Source organism: Tauraco erythrolophus, chromosome 2, assembly GCF_009769465.1.
Source record: "Tauraco erythrolophus isolate bTauEry1 chromosome 2, bTauEry1.pri, whole genome shotgun sequence".
In the NCBI taxonomy this organism is placed as follows: Eukaryota; Metazoa; Chordata; class Aves; order Musophagiformes; family Musophagidae; genus Tauraco; species Tauraco erythrolophus.
The window spans coordinates 71,393,532-71,409,882 of record NC_141466.1 but is presented as its reverse complement, the minus strand read 5'-3'; the positions used below and the strand labels follow the sequence as shown (position 1 = coordinate 71,409,882).

General features: G+C 54.1%; 1 protein-coding gene across 1 annotated transcript; it reads left to right on the top strand.

Annotated features, from left to right (window-relative positions):
• The first annotated feature begins 6,496 nt into the window (after window positions 1-6,496).
• LOC147529209 (uncharacterized) lies at window positions 6,497-12,822 on the top strand. The gene is made up of 5 exons (XM_086625681.1): window positions 6,497-6,676; window positions 7,815-7,954; window positions 8,255-8,312; window positions 9,292-9,343; window positions 12,299-12,822. Exons 1-5 carry the CDS (start codon window positions 6,497-6,499, stop codon window positions 12,820-12,822), a joined length of 954 nt encoding a protein of 317 aa, XP_086481807.1.
• The last annotated feature ends 3,529 nt before the right edge of the window (window positions 12,823-16,351 follow it).

Sequence of the window (16,351 nt, the reverse complement as noted above, 5' to 3'; positions counted from 1 at the left end):
CTCCCCCGGCCCATCGCCGTACCCCCCTCGCTGTCATTTCTTCTTCTCCAGCCCATCATCTTCAGGGAGAGCTCTGCCAACACTTTATTTTATTATATTCAATCATGTGAAAACGCTCTTGGCAGAAACTCGACCGCTCTGAATTTATTTGTTGTATTTTTTCCTTTCTTTTTGTTTTAACAATTCTGCATTGTTTCGGGCTATTGCGCTCGCTAGGAGGCTCAAGTTTCGCGCATTCATTTGCTCTTCTCTTGTCAAATCTGCCTTCAGAGCTGTTGTTTGGCTCTCGTATGCATCCTCTTCCGTCTCCAACCATTCTTTTTCACTTTAAATCCTTTTGGTTTAACTTTTTAATCCACTTTAAACTGGTTTAACCATGCTGCGTATTCCATTTCTGCACTTCAGGTCCTTCAGAAAAAGAGAAAATATACCCAAATATACCTCTTAATGCATAATTTTAAAAATTAAATATTAAATAAGTAAATAAAATATTAATTTTGTGATGGTTCCCAAACACTAAACTACCTTGAGGAGATGTGACAGCAGCTGACTTTGCATATAGTGCTACGATACCGTCAGTTTGTAAAATGTATACAACCTCTGTGAAACCAGATACAGTAGTTGAGCTCAGTTCTGCTCTTGGAGAAGGTCCTCCCAAGTAAGAGATGATTTATGCCGGTGGAAATAAGAAAGTTGGGTTCTTTGCCCTTTGATGAATTCCACTTGCTAAGGTCTTGCTGCCTGAAGAAACTTTTTGCGTCCTCATTCCAATTAACATATTAAATGATCGAGGGTTTTTGTGTTCCTGGCTGAAGGCTGGGCACTAATCACACCTTCTCTAAAATCCTCCAAGATGGCAGATATGGAGTTGCTGCTTCAATCAAGTTTGAATCTGGCTTCCCGTTATAAACGAAGGCTTAGTCTGGGTCTTCTGGGACTGGCTGATGACCCTCGAAACCAGAGGACAGTTCGTCTTACTGGTAGGATGTGGCTGGTGAGTTTCACTCTGATTCCCTGCACGCAGCAAGACCAGACGTGAAAACACGTTGGAGATTTTCTCCTGTCCTGGTTCAATCATTCTGCCAGCAAGTGATGCACAATCCTGCTGTCCATTTTTCACAGCTAGAAAAGTCCTCATATAAAGACATCAAGCTGTTGTACAACATCCCTAATACTTAGTCTTTTTCAAAGAATCTTTTTAAAAATTATTTATTATTTTTCAGCAATTTGTCCCTTTCACGTGTGATCAGCGTTTGGCCCCCTCTTGTCCTGTTGCATACAGGCTCAATGGTTCAATGCAACACATGGTTTTACCTTGGAAAAACGCCCCTCTGCTCATGGTGCCTGAAATCTGCAATAGGGTGAAGTCCATGGATACCGGATCCCGTTTGCTTAAAGATGACATGGCAGAGGGGAAGAGAAATGGGAGGGTCTACGTGCCACATCTGGAAGAAGATGCAGATGACAGTTCCGGAGAAGAAGCAGGGGACCTTGCACACCTGCAGTTGAACCTCTATGCTGCATTTCCATCTTCCATGAACCTGGTTTTGAAACACTTCAGCTCTGCAGCATTGACATCCACTTGTGCATCTGCTGATACCTTCATGGAGAGCCCCGAGTCCCATGGGTGAGGTACAGTGAACCTCCTTCCCACAAGCCCCTTGCAGACCAGAGCTGGTTAAACATGCATGGAGTGTGCGGTGCAACACATGGAGCTCACCAACGCTCTGTGGCTGTATTTGGATCCTTGGGGTAATGATTTCCACTGGTCTCCCACTCCTAGCCTGGATGCTGTTCCTCAACTCGTCTCGCCTTTGGCTGGCTGCCTCCCTCCTTTTGTCCTTGCTGGAAGAAAAGCAGGCTTCTGTCTTCTCTAGGAAGTTGCAGAAAGCTACAAAATTGTGGGATTTGTGGAAAGGCGTGAAAGTGCAAAGCTTGATGGAGCACCTGGCATCACAGTCAGCACCAGCACCCCAACACAGGGAGGTCCAGGATGGAGCTCCAGGAACAGGGAGTCTTCTCCAGACAGTGACCATGATGGTGACTTATTGAAACCAGCGGACAAGATGGGGAAGTTGGTAAGATGAAAGCACCAAAGCCACTGACTTCCGGCGCTGAGCTTCATCATCTCAGCTTGAGATCGACTGTTGCCTAAATGCCCCCAAATACACCTGAACATGATAAGAGCTACAGTAGTGAGCTGCAACCTTATGGAAAAAGCTTTAGCATGCTCACCAAAATAAACAAAGCACGAACATTAGCTGCTTTAGGTCGAACTTTTACATGTCGTGGGCCAAAGTTCAGAAACATCACAATGATGTGGGGCCCAACTAGGAAGACAGTGGAGGAGAGATGGGTGTGCTCCTGGCAGGTGCTGCTGCTGAAGTGTGGTGTATATTAGCTGAACATCAATGTCTTCACGCTCTGCTCCTTTTCTGTGATCCGATCTTGGTGGAAGTCACTTAGCCATGTACAGGTGGAGGTAGGCATTGAGTCCACGGTGCTAACATATCTCTTGGTGGTGATGTTGGATGTTGAGCACATCTGGAGCGAACATTCGATAAAGCCTGTGGACTTCTCTGGCATCACCACTTACTCCTCCAGTCCCTGATGGCCATTTAGCACCGTCCTTCACATCTTCCATGGGAAGATGGAACTCACAGGTGGCAGCGAGGGGGTAAAGCAAGTGACACAGGCTCAGTGGTGATCGGGTATCTGCCCTCGAGCAACGAGTAGCAGAAACTCACCAGACCATTCAGACACTGTAAGTTAGTTTATGCAACTTTAACTGATTCCCTAATTTATTCATTGTCAAGCTCCTTTCAGTCAGAATAATTAGACATAAAAGGTATAAACTCAACTTCGCACTTGGCATTGCCGTCCCGAGCTGCACTGATGGTCCAAAACCCCCACTCGCCAGCTCCTCTGAATGCAATTCCAAGGGCATGGTTTTGGCTGCAGGCGCCCATTGCTTGGTCAAGCTGCTTTTAAAATACACAAAAGCCTGGAGATGTCATGAGAAAATAGAAAGGAGGAGAGGAAGGCATGCCATGGAGCTGTGGTTTCTCAGCCTTCTGGAAAATTTTAAAGCCATTAAATTTTGAAGCAGAACGTCAGAATGGCATAGCAGCTCCAGCTGGCTTAAAAATAGGGTGACAAATGACTGCTGGAGACAGAGGGTTTAATTACAAGAGATAACAGGCCAGGATCGTCAAATGTCACCATTGGTACACTTTGGGAAGACATCAGCTTGAGTTCGGCTCACCAAAATTTCAGCAGCTTTTTATTTCCTAGTGGAGCCCAGGGCTGACCAACACAGGAACTGGTCCTACCAAGGTCCCAAACTAATTTCTTGTCCCATGATCACATCCTGACCAACCTCGCCTCGCCAGGACCCCAATGGGTGCAAAGCCCCCGGGAAAAGAGCAGGGAGAGCCAGTGTCCTGGATTTCTGCAGCTTGGGAGTCTTTAAGTGCAATATTTTGGTGAGGATTTTTGTACCCTTGAACTCTCTCACTCACTTTCTTGATTGCTGAAGTTAATTTAATAGCACTTGGGCAGGTGGAGGGGCTGGAGAACAAGCTGTGTGGTGCTCGTACCCCCAGTGATGGCTCAGCATGCTCCTTCTGAGTTGCCTTACAGAGCTGACCCAAGAAAAACCAGCTCCTACCCAGCTCCTTGGCTTCCTCCCTGCTGCCTCCATCCTATCTCTCTCCTCTCATCTGTGGCTAAATTCCTCCAGTAGAAAGAAAAATTCAGATTTTAACTGATTTAATCAACAGGCGATGTGTCCACCCTTGTTTAGATTCACATTGGACTCTCACTTCCACGGCTTCAGCTGATGGAGAATCAATTCATGGTCAGAGGAGACGAATCTCCAGCCACTGCGTTCAAATCACCTAAAAACCTGACGTGACACCAGAGCGTCCTCCTCATGTAGCCAAGCCCAGGGCTTATTGCTCTTCAGCTGGTGGAAATGAGACTTTAATTTGCACAGGACCTTTCTTTCTCTGGTGGTGGTGCAGTTGGATCCCGCGGGAGCAGGAACGCCTCTTTTTTAATGACGATGTGGGTTATTTCAATATCTACACAGAAAAAAACACTCATTTTTTGTCTCTGCTTGCTCCAGAGCATGGATCCGTCCTCCAAAGGAGCTTGGAGAATGCATCCTGGATGGGGTGAAGCTCCGTGGGATTACAGCTGCTCCCCAAATCCCGCCAGGTCCCAGCGCATTTATAGCATGGAAATAATAAAGGCAAAAAGCTCTGAATTTTTACTGTCAAAAATGCCATTTTCTACTAATCTCCATTTCATCAAGACCTTCCTCCAAAGCATTTTGGCAGCAAGGAGAGATCGCCGCCAACAGAATATTCCATCAAGCATTTTGCTGAAAAACATAGATTTGATGGATCTTCATCTTTCAGCAGCACCGGGAGGGAAAAACACATTCGATCTCCTGGGTCATGCTGCCCTCTGCAGAAAATCCCGACGGATGCCACGACGCCTTTCCCGTGAGCTCGTGATTAGCAAAACGTTCCGGCGATGATGCGCTGGGCTCAGAGCGGCATTAAACAGCTTGGAGGTGATCCTCATTTCCCGGGACATGCATTGGGGCTGGGATACTGCAATCCTGCACCTCCCCAGCCAGAAAGGCTCTTTTGTCCAAAAAAATGTGCCTTCCCCTCGGCTGGGACAAGGCAGTTATTGTCACATTGATTACGATTAGGGAAGGGAAGGGAAGGGAAGGGAAGGGAAGGGAAGGGAAGGGAAGGGAAGGGAAGGGAAGGGAAGGGAAGGGAAGGAAGGGAAGGGAAGGGAAGGGAAGGGAAGGGAAGGGAAGGGAAGGGAAGGGAAGGGAAGGGAAGGAAGGGAAGGGAAGGGAAGGGAAGGGAAGGGAAGGGAAGGAAGGGAAGGGAAGGGAAGGGAAGGAGGGAAGGGAAGGGAAGGGAAGGGAAGGGAAGGGAAGGGAAGGGAAGGGAAGGGAAGGGAAGGGAAGGAAGGGAAGGGAAGGGAAGGGAAGGGAAGGGAAGGGAAGGGAAGGGAAGGGAAGGGAAGGGAAGGGGACTTTCTGCTCCACCTCCTCCAGTGCCAGGATTCTCCAGGCTGGACCACCTCCATCAGCATCAGGGCTTCAAAATGCCTGCTGAAAAATATTCCTTTTTTAAATTTTTTTCTCCCCCATTTCTGCCTCTGTGTGCCTCACATTTCAAGCAAGTATTGCCATTTTCGAAATGCTGCTAATGGCCTTTGGCTGGGGAGGGCTGAGCTGCACAGGGCACAGCGACCTGAGAGCAGGGGAGTATTTTGATGGCTTTTTGGGTGCTTGTGCCGGTGTCACGCAGACGCAGGTGCAGATGACGACGTGCCAGGTGCTGCACCCACATGGAGCATTTCTCCTCTGAGAGCATGATGGGAAACCTGCACCATCCCAGCCTGGTCTGGGCGGTGGGCAGGGATGTGCCGGGTGCTGGGAGGGCAGGGGAGCTGCCTGCAAATCCCTCCTGGGCTGGACCCACCGATTTAATGGCTTTTAAAAAAGAGGAGGTTTGGTTTTGCTTCGGAGATGCTGTAAGGGGAAGGGAGTGGGACCCTGGTCCTCTCCTGGCCCTGTGAAAGGGGGAGGTGATCGAGGATGGAGGGGGATCCAGGAGAGATGGAGATCCCAGACAAATGCGAATCCAGGACAGACAGTGATCAAGGATGGATAAGGATTGGGAACAGATGAGGATCCAGGAGAGCCAGGAATCCAGGATGGATGGGCATCCAGGATGGATAGGGATCTTGGACAGGAGGGGATCCAGGATGGAGAGGAATCGAGGATGAAGGAGGATCATCCTCTAGCAGAGCTGGAGATCAGGATGGATGAGGATCCAGGATGGGTGATGATCCAGAGAGGCCAGGATCCAGGGTGTAGGGGACAGCCAGCATTGGGAACAGTGGAGCTGGACAAGAGGCTGGTACCTGGGGACAGCTCAGGCACAGCAGGAGGGGGCTGGTCCTGGGGGGTCCTTCTCAGTAGCAGGACTGTGCTCCCCGAAGGAGTCTCAGGGATGCTGGGTCTGGGGGCACAGGACCCTGCATGGGGCATAGGTCTCTCAGGTCCTGTTTTGGGGCTGTAAGACCCCTCCTGGGGGTCTGGGACCCCTCCAGGGGCTGTAGGTTTTAGGGGAGCTGGGTCTGGGGGTGCAGGACCCCTCCTGGCGGACCAGAACCCCTTCTGGGGTTCCCAGTCTCAGGAGTGCTGAGCCTCTGGGTGGAGAAGCCCCTCTTAGGGGAGCAAGAGCCCCTCTGGGGTGCAGGTTTCAGGGGTGCTGGGTCTGGGGTTGTAAGACCGCTCCTGGGGGTCTAGGACCCCTCTGGAGCTACAGATTTTAGAGGTGCTGGGTCTGGGAGTGCAGGACCCTCTCTTGGGGGACCAAGAGCCCTCCTGGGGGTGCAGGTTTCAGGGGTGCTGTGGGTGCAAGACCCCTACCCCAGGGTGCAGGTTACCCCTGACATGCCCATGGCCGCTGGAGACGTGTTCCGTCGGGCCCGGACGCTGACGAGCGTCCCGTGGGAGCAGGAAGCCGGGGTGCGGCGGGTGCCACCCAGCCACCGCTCCCGTCCAAAGTTAAGCGGCGAGAGGAGCCGGCTGCACCCAGCCCTGCCTGGCCTGGGGGTCCGGCACTACTGTGTGGTGAGTGGATTCCTCAGAGGTGGGATCCAGAGGGTCCTCAGCCTCGTCCCCACCCTGGGTTGGGGTGCCAAGCAGGGCAGGGTGTGGGAAGGCACCTTGAGCTGAGGCTGGTCTTGCTTGTCTCAGGGCACAGCTGGGGAAACTGAGGCAGGCGGGCTGGTGCAGGACATGGTGGGCTAGAAGGCTTAGCGGTGCGGGGCGTCACCAGTGCCTGGACCCAGCGTGTGCCCCAGGGCTGGCAGATCAGCTAGAGGAAGACGGCTGGAGCATCCATTAGGAATAAAATCTCTAATTAATTTTGTTCCAGAGGAAACGTATCGCTGGGCTGCAGCCGGTGTTCAGGCCCAGCCTGGGGGGATCCTGGGTGGGGAGTTGCCGGAGTGTGGGGTCCCCAAACCCCAGCATGGCTCCGGGGGCCAGGATGCCATGCCGGGAAGGCTGAGTCACAGCCAGCAGAGCAGGCTCAGCCTGTTTGGTGTTTCGGTTTGCTGGGCTCTCATCTCGGAAGACAGGCTTGCCAGGGGAGCTCGGTTCACCCCAAGTTTTAGGCAGGGGGAATTGGGTGGGGAAGGAGCCGAGGTGTTTTGGGGGAGGCTGGCAATGTGTTTTCTCAAAGAGGGTGTCCTCCTCATGCTCAGTGCAATTTTGGGGACATCCCAGCAAGGACACAGTGGGGATCACTGTTAGCGGCATCACCCGCTCATGCCCCAGCATCACCCCCTATGCCCCAGCATCACCCCCATGTCCCAGCTGGTTTTGCCGCCCGCTGCCCCTCACCGGAGAGGCGAAAGTGGCCATTGCTCCAAGGAGCTGGGATGAAAGTGGGGCACCTCTGCCCATACCCCACCAGTGAGCAAGGCTATGGATGCCAGCACCATGTGCTTGTTCGACACCTGGAGCATTCCTGAGCCTGCAGTTGCCCCAGAATCCTCTGCTTCAAAGGGACAGCAGTGTAGGATGATGATGCCAGGCATCCTAGTGGGATGAAGAGATGGGGAGGGATTCCTGGAAAAATTGCTCATGGTATTAAAGGGAGGATGGGAGCCCACCCTCCAGCACCCCTAACCAGCCCCGTGCACCCCGTTTATTACCCTGATCCCCCTCCAGCGGCCTAACCTGGGGCTCATCTCTCCCCCAGCTCCGCCTCCCCGCTGGCGGCTTGATGGCTCCAGTGTTGGCAAAGGGCCTGGTGGCCCCGGCTGCAGTGGTGGCCTGGGGCTCGGCCACCTCTGGCCTCTTGCTGCTGCTCCTGCTCCTCCTTTGCTCCTTCTTCCACAGGTATGTTTGCGTGGAGGGGGCAAAAAGGGGGATTCGGCTTCTTCCCAAGGGTTTGCCATGGATATCGCAGGCTCCGGGAAAATGTCATCGGTGTGGAGAGGGGGTCACCATCCCTCCTGGTGTGGGATGTGGCGCGGGGGACTCCAAGTCGGAGGATGCTCTGGGTACCAGCAACCTGCAGGGGGTCAAGCGGAGAGGGGGCGAGTGCTGGGGAAGGGAGTGTGGGGGGAAACAAAGGGAAAACAGCAACGAGGGGCGGGGGGGGCCGGGGGGTCCGCTGACCTCTCCCTTCTTCCGCAGGGCGAACCGGCCACTTCCCACCCCGAAACCAACAGAAATCCCCAGGCTCTGCGGCGGGGTCAGTCCCGCGGGGTCCCGCCCCCCCGCCGTGTCCCCCGTCCCGCACATCCCGCGCGCCGTGACCGCCCTCCAGCGCCAGCGCGGGGAACAGCCCTCCCTCACCCCAAATTCATCTCAAATGGCTCTTTCGGCCCCAAAAAAGCCTCAGGGTCGGGGCAGAGGCAGCGGGAGGACAGGGGGAGGGGGACAGCCATGGTGTCACCTCAGGGGCTGGCCATGGTGTCACCCCAGGGGTTCCCCCCGCTCCCGCCCCGGGTTTGCAGGGGTTGAGCGGAGGGGATGCGGGTGTCCCCCCACAGTTGGGGGCCGGGGGGGGCCAGTTGAAACCGGTCGGTGCCGGTCGGTGCCGGCAGAGGGCAGCCGTCCCCCGCGCCCGCGTTCCCGGGGTGGGGTGAGCAGGTCATGGGGGACCGTGCACAAATGCCGGGGGATGCATGAATGGGGGTAGACGCACAAGTGCTGGGGGAATGTGTAAGTCTCGGGGAGGATGATGATGCTGGGGGGCTTGAGTGGCGGGGAGGGTGCAAAAGTGCTGGGAGAGTCGCAAGGATGCTCGAGGGGGGTGGGATGCGCAAGTGTCAGGCAGAATGCACAAGTGCCTGGCATGCAGAAGTACGGGGCGAGAGGCGGTGTGCACGAGTGCCCGGGGGGGTGCACAATTGTCAGGGAGCATGCACAAGTGCTGGGGGGTGCACAATTGTCAGGGAGCATGCACAAGTGCTGGGCGGGAATTGCACGTGTGCCTGGGGGGGATGCACGAGTCCCGGGGTGGGGAATGCACAACTCCCAGGGAGCATGCACAAGCGCAGGGGGGTGGGATGCAAAAGTGGTAAGGGAGGGATGCAAAAGTGCTGGGGGTGGGAATGCACAAGTGCAGGGAAGGGATGCACAAGTGCTGGGAAGGGATGCACAAGTGCTGGGGGAATGCACGAGTGACAGGAGGTTAATACGTGAGTGCCTGCTTGTTCCTGCTGCAGGTGAAGACGGCGAGGTTGGGCTCCAGTGATGGGGGAGCAGCACCACAGGGAGGTAGTCACGGGATGGGGATGGTGTCTCTGCCCCTCTGTCATCCCTGGCCCCACTGCTGCGGGTGCTCCAGGGACGTGGGTGCTGGGTGCCACATGCCAGCTGGCGTGTGGGCCCCCTGTGGCCCCTGCTGCAAGTGTGGGGTGCAGCAGGATGGGGATCTCCCCGTGCTGGGATGTTGGCCATGCCCCAGGGAAGGGCCATGCCGGTGTAACGGAGCCAGGCGCCATGGTCCGAAGGTCCCTGGGGCTCAGCCTCGCCACGCCAACCCAGCCCAGTTAATGATTTGCCCGGCCCATGAACTTGGAGGAGCTCCGGGGCTCAGCAGGACTTTGAGACGGCCCTTGGCCAGACTTATGGGGCTGAACCCCCCAACTGGGGTCACGGCAGGCAAAATGGGGGAAATTAGTGAAGCTCGTTAGCAGCACCCAGCGCTCTCAGTTCGCTGACACGGAGCAGAGGATGGGGATGCCCCACGGCCACGGTGAAGGGGCTTGGGTGGGCAGGAGGCCGCACAGGCTGGTGACTGTGTCTAAAATCAGCTCCTAAAATTCCCGGTCACAGCAAAAATCCCAGTAAAAGCCACTGCGAGTCCCAGTTCCTCCGGAAGGACTGTGTCAGCTGCTTTAAAATACCCCCTGGGCAGCTCTGCTCTGCCAGAAGGGGAATTCCCTGGGGAAAGTTTAAAAAAAAAAAAAGATGTTTTAACGTTCCAAACCTTCCTGCCGGATTAAGCGTTCAGCCCATTTGCTTTTCCGTGCAGCCGGGAACGAGGTTCTCTTCCCGTTTACACCAGGAACACTTTGCTCAGCGCCGCTGACTAATGAGGATGATTGAACCCTGGTGTTAATTTCGCCACACCGTGGCTGAGCTTCAAGATGCTGAAGCGAAATTCCTGCTTCTCTTTCCACTGCAACAGGGAACTCCTGAGTATTTTATGGGGTGGTTCCACCAGCCTGCCCCCCCAGACCCTATTCCTGGGGCTCCCCCGACTGCGTTTCCCTCTCCCTTGCCAAGGCACCCCTCGCCTCTCCCACTTCACCACAGCGGGACGGGGAAGGAACTCCCCGAATGAGAAGCCTCTGCCCTTTGAGTTGCGCAGGCGGGATGCTGGGGTGCACGGGCGTGCTCTTGCTCAGGTGCTCACATCAGGGGGTTCATGGGGGGCTCACACTGGGTGCTCATGTTGGGGTCAGGCTGGGATGTTCACTTTGGGATGCACATGCTGAGGTGCTCACGTTGGGGTGCCCACATTGGGGTACTCATGTTGGGCTGCTCGTGTTGGGGTGCCCACGTTGAGGTGCCCATGTTGGGATGTTTCCATTGGGGTGCTCATGTTGGGGTGCCCATGTTGAGATGCTCACACTGGGGTGCTCACATTGGAGTGCCCTCACTGGGGTGCTCATGTTGGGATGTTTGCATTGGGGTGCTCAGGTGGGGAGTGTTGTGGGTTAGGCCGCTCCAGCAACCAACCACCCCCCCCCAGTCGTTGACTCACCCTCCCTCAGCCCCAGGGATGAGGGAGAGAATTAAAGGATAAATGGATACCCATGGGTTGAGATAAGAACAATTTAATACAGATGATTTAATACACAGTGTAGATGCTCACCACCCCTTCGTATGCGAAGCCCGTCTCGTCCCGAAGCTGCAATCCCGGATGAACGCGAGGCCCCGAAATAGAGCAGGGGAGAGAGACATAGTACTCCGAGAGTGGGAGTGGGGGAGAGAGGGGGAAAAAAGGCAATAGAGCGAAAGCACAGCAAGCGCAAAAGAGCAGAAGTGGCGAAAGAGCCAAAGCACAAAAGCCCTTCTGTCCGTCCGACCCTCACTTTTATACTGGGCATGACGCTGCATGATATGGAATACTAATTGGCCAGTTTGGCCCTCAATCTTAAGTTCCACCACAAATCACAAGAGGAATCATGGCCCCCTTGTCCTGGCTATGCTTCCCCCTTATCCCGCCGTGCTTCTGCACTCCGACACTGAAAAGTCCTTGGAGTCTCACATCCAACCACAAACATCAGCTTGCTATCAGCATTCTTCTCAGAGCGAGCCTCTGAGTAAAACCAAAACACGGAGCTCTTCTAGCTGCTAAAAAGAAGAGATAACTCTGTCCCAGCTAAAACCAGGACAGGGAGCCATGCTGGGATGCTTGCGTTGGGCTGCTCACGTTGGGGTGCTCAGGTTGGGATGTTCACTTTGGGATGTTCACTTTGGGATGCTCACTTTGGGATGCTCACTTTGGGATGCTCATGCTGGGGTGCTCATGTTGCGGTGCTCACGGGGCAGAGGCTGCTTTCTGCCAGGACGGAGCAGGAGGGTGGCGAGGAGGCTGTGCTGGCTCCAAGGGGCTCTGGCCTGGGCCCAACCCTGCAACCTCCTGCATGAGCCAGCAGCCTGCACCTCCATCTCTGTGCTGCATGCCCACACCCAGGACTGCAGCTGGGAGGGGAGCACCCAGGGTCCTGCACCATAAATCCCACAGGACGACCATATCCCTGCTTATTTAAAGCAGGAGGAGAAACACTCAGTTGCGCAGCTTTTCCAGAGCCTCCTTTGCCTTCGGAGCGAACAAACCGGCTGAGCGCCCTGCTCTGCCAGCTCCCCGTGTTGACAGACCCAGCACACAGCAGAGCCTCCTTCTTAAATAAATATTTGACCGAAGGCATGAGCCGCCGCAAGGGAAGGCAGGCGGTAGGTGCCGACGCCACACTGGCCCCACGGTGGGGAACACGGCCCCTCACCAGCAACCCGGGGATGCTCACCCTGTTTTTTCTTTCCTTTTTATTATCTTTCTTGCTAAAAGTGGAGAGCAGGGACAGAAGTAGGAGTGGGACCCATTTAATCCCATCTACTTGGTGCTTCTTTACCCTTGCATTAGTCGGGGATGTCTCCACAGTGTGATGGTGCTGGGAGTACCCTCCCTGGCTCAGCATCCCTTCTTCTCCCTCCCTGCAGGCATCTCCTCTTCCGGTGAGCCCCAGCAGCAGGCGGATGGCCACGCAATTCTGGGGAACCCGGATAACCCCATGGCAGAGGACTCCAGGCTGCATGTCCCAGGCTGGACACCTCATTCCCACACACTCTCTGGACCAGCCCTGCGGACTCCTGAGTTTCTGCGGAACCGAGAGCTGCCGGTTCTGCCTGGGAAAGCCAGCACATCCACAGCAGACCCTGTGCCAGATGCTGAGGGATCGATCTACGAAAGTATCCGGTATAAACCTGGGACGCTGAAAAAATCTTGGGATGCTGGCAGCGCCCCAGGGGACTCCACATCCCTGCCTGCCAGGGATGAGCCAAGCATCCCTGTGCCAGAGCTCATTGCCCAGGAGGAGCCAGGCAGCAAGGGGATCCCCAGCCCCGTGTACGCCCGGGTGTGCAAGCAGCCCCGGGCACTGCAATCCCAGCAGCCCGCCAGCCACCCTGAACCCCAAGAAGAAGCACCTCCTTTGCTTCCAGAAAAGCACTTCGATGTGGCATAGGATGCCTCGGAGATGTTTTAGAGCTGCCTCGAGCCCGACTGGTTCTTGCAAGCTTGATGGGGGGTTTTCCCAGATGTGGGCAGGCTGCTGCGGGCAGGCACGGGCAGCAGCCCTGGAGAGCTGCCCGTTCCCTTCCCAACTCTAAAATTAAGTGTAGGTGGCCCAGGTTATCCCCCAACATCCAGCACGGGGAACTCTGAGTTTCTCTCTGGGACATCCCCATTGCTGGGGGGCCTGTGGGGAGAGGGCAGTGGGGTGGCCCCTGCACAGAGTTGGTCAAAGAAAAACGGCAGAAGAAAAATTCATTATTATTTTTTGGAGAAGCTCAAAAAAAAATTCAAAAATTACTTCTACACGTCATCCGGCTCGGATTCCCTGGGAAAAGTCATCTATAGCATGGTCTCACTTCCCAGGAGCAAGAGTTTATGAATGGGGAGCTGTGTAAATAATCCTTAATTGCTATTTTAATAATTTTTAATGGGTGTGCCGCGCCTTGCTTCTTCCCTGGGGCAGTTTGGATGGGCTATTGGGGTGGATGAGCATCCCGCAGCCAGGGCTCGGGCAGGGGTGGGGACAGCAGCCACGTTTTTCTGGATCCTAGGTGTGGGCTGGCTTGATAGAGCAGTGGGACTCGGCTTATCTCCCTGCCCCGAAAGGCTGGCAGGGCCTGGGGGGGGCCTGGAGGGCAGCGTGTAATGGGAGCAGCAGTTGGAGTGACTGAGATAATGCTGTTGTGGCTGCTCCTGGGAAGTCCCTGCACCTCCGCTACAGCTACAACCACCCACTGGCTCCAGGTGGCTCAATGGGGACTGGCACAGTCTCTTCACCGCCATTTCCTACTTTCCATCCCCCCCATCTTTGATGGCAGCCACCAGCAGATGCTCATCCCAAAGCAGGAGAGCCAAGGAGAACCCCCATCCCACCACTGAGGCAGGAGGGTCTGGTGCACCCAACTCCCAGCTCTCCATTCCAGCATCCATCCTCTCCTCCTCATTCTCCCATCATATAAACCTCCCAAACAGCTTAGGCTACAACCTCAACTGCTCCTCCTTCTCCCCTTTTTGCTCCCGAGCTTTGCTCTCTGGTAAAACGTCAAGCCATGTCCCATCAGCATGTGGCATCGTTCCCCCAAATCTAACATGCCAGGCTTTGCTTCTCCCCTCCGTCATCCACCCCCACCAGCACCGACACTGGTGGCCGACGTGCAGCAGGCCACAGCGAAGAAGCCAGGGAGGAGACTTTGCCACTACACAGTGGCTTTACTGGGGCTGAGTCAGATAGAATAATAAAAAAAAGGGATTTCACTTTAAAGGGAAAAAAACCCACACACGAAAAAAAATAGTCTGCGACGTTATTCCTGGCTCAGGAACCGGGGACGTTTCTATTTTTTTCACTGTTGCTAGTTGGAAGTGCGCTGCTGCAAGCAGCAAGATGAGTCATCTCGGTACAGCCCCGGCACGCCACGTCCAGCACGGCTGTGTTGCGTTCAGCGAGGTGAGGTTTGGGTGGCTCAGAGTCACGAGCAGTTAGAGGTTTTCTGCTCGCCTGGGTCTTGTCCCCCACCCACAGACCCACCACCCCCTGGAAGCACCAGCTTTCATTGATGGAAGGAGGTGCTGCCACTCAGGTGCTACAGGTAACTGGCCCCTTGACGTGGTTGGGGCTGGTGGATCTTTATGTTCACCTGCCCTCCTATAGAGTCACCTGCCTTCTATATGTTCATCCACCTTCCTATACACTTCCCTGCCTTCCTACACACTCCCCTGTTCCATAGACTCAACTGCCTTCCTATATGCTCATCCGCCTTCCTATATGCTCATCCACCTTCCTATACACTCATCTGCCTTCCTACACACTCACCTACCTTTCCATATGCTCAACTGCCTTCCTATACACTCATCTATCTCCCTATATGCTCACCTGCCTTCTATATGCTCATCCACTTTCCTATACACTCATCTGCCTTCCTACACACTCACCTGCCTTTCCATATGCTTATCTGCCTTCCTGTACACTCATTTACCTTTCTGTACACTCACTTGCTTTCCTATATGCTCATCTTGCCTTCCTACACACTCACCTGCCTTCCTATATAGTCCTCTGCCTTCCTATCCATAGGTGCTTTTGATAGCATCCCCTCTGAGCTGGAGCAGCGTCTCTGTGGGCAAGTGGCAGGGCAGGTGCGTGGCCACGAACCACTCCACATCATCTGCAATCCTGTATAGAAACATTAAAAATTGAGATTAAAGGAAAAAACAGAGTCATCTCCAGCAGGTTTCTTCTTAATGGCTTTGCTGTCACCTGCAGCACCCGTCCTGCTCCTCCATCCTGGGGACCAAGGTCTCAAGTTCCATCCCGGTGCTGCCAGGAAGGATAGAAGTGACAGTTCGCTGTCCTGTGAGGAGCACGTAGGGGCTGGAATTGCTTGAAATGCTCCTAAAGGAGATGAGGTCTGGTGCTGCTGGTGGATATCCACAGGAAACACCATTTTAAAAAGGGGGAGGGGGGGGAAATGGGGGCCAAGGGTATGTGTAAAGGCTCCTGGCTGCTGCCCCAGCGGGGTCAGGTCTGACTCCAAATCCCTTGCACCTGCGTTGCTGAAAGTAATTTTAGTGGCATAACACTAAGTTTTTAGGAGGGTGATATGAAGATTTGAAAAGATGGAAGATTTTCTTGGTTTGAGCCTGGTTTGCCCTGGCTGTCTCAGGAGGGGTGTGTTGGCATGCTCATTGTCCCTTAATAAATATTAACCCATCACTTGATTTGCACTGAGATGGAGATTTAACACTAATGACACCTTTACGGGTGTCGTAAAAATAAGGGAGTGAGGTTAGAGCATTTGCAAGCTCACCCATCAATCGTAAGGGTAAATCTTTATGAAAAAGGATTCCTTTTACCCAGATCTGCCAGAAGTATTTGGGTTTAGATTTATAATATCTTAAAGAGGTACCTTTGCTTCTGTGGACATTGTTGGAGTTGTCCTTGAAGCATCAGAGAAGGGGGTGGTGATGTTCCTGGTCCTGGAAAAGGAGAAGGCCAACCAAAGCATTTCCTAAAAAAAAAAAAAGTAATACATTAATTAAGTGAAAAACAAGCAGAAAGACATCAAACCAATCAACTCCTACCTCCTTTCATCTTCCTGTATCCCAAAATCCCCAGATTAGGGTGAAGTTGCCTCCCATTCCACCTTGAGTGGCTGGAGCATGTTGATGCATGCTGCAAGATGGGTACAAGAGGATGGAGGTCAGAGAAGGTGGTGAGATGCTGCAGGGGGCTGGTGACCCACTGGCACACCTGGGGCTTGGAGGGAAGACCCTGCAGATGCAAAAAGGCATTCCTCTTCTGAAATAGTCACAATCTTTCACAAATATTGTGGCCAAGAGATGGACTGCAGTAGGACAGGCTGGCTGCAAAAAGGGGTGGCTTTGACTGGTGGAGGAAAGTCCTGGGGCCGTCCTGAGGCCACCCTGAAACACCAGCATCCTGCTCATGGAGAGCAGCTTGCTGGAAAAACAAACAGACTCCAGGA

Excerpts from the sequence above, each read along its gene's own strand:
- LOC147529209 (XM_086625681.1), top strand. The coding sequence starts at position 6,497 with ATGCCCATGGCCGCTGGAGACGTGTTCCGTCGGGCCCGGACGCTGACG. Across the intron at positions 7,955-8,254 it reads CTTTGCTCCTTCTTCCACAG|GGCGAACCGGCCACTTCCCA; the intron begins GTATGTTTGCGT and ends CTTCTTCCGCAG. Across the intron at positions 8,313-9,291 it reads TCCCCAGGCTCTGCGGCGGG|GTGAAGACGGCGAGGTTGGG; the intron begins GTCAGTCCCGCG and ends TTCCTGCTGCAG.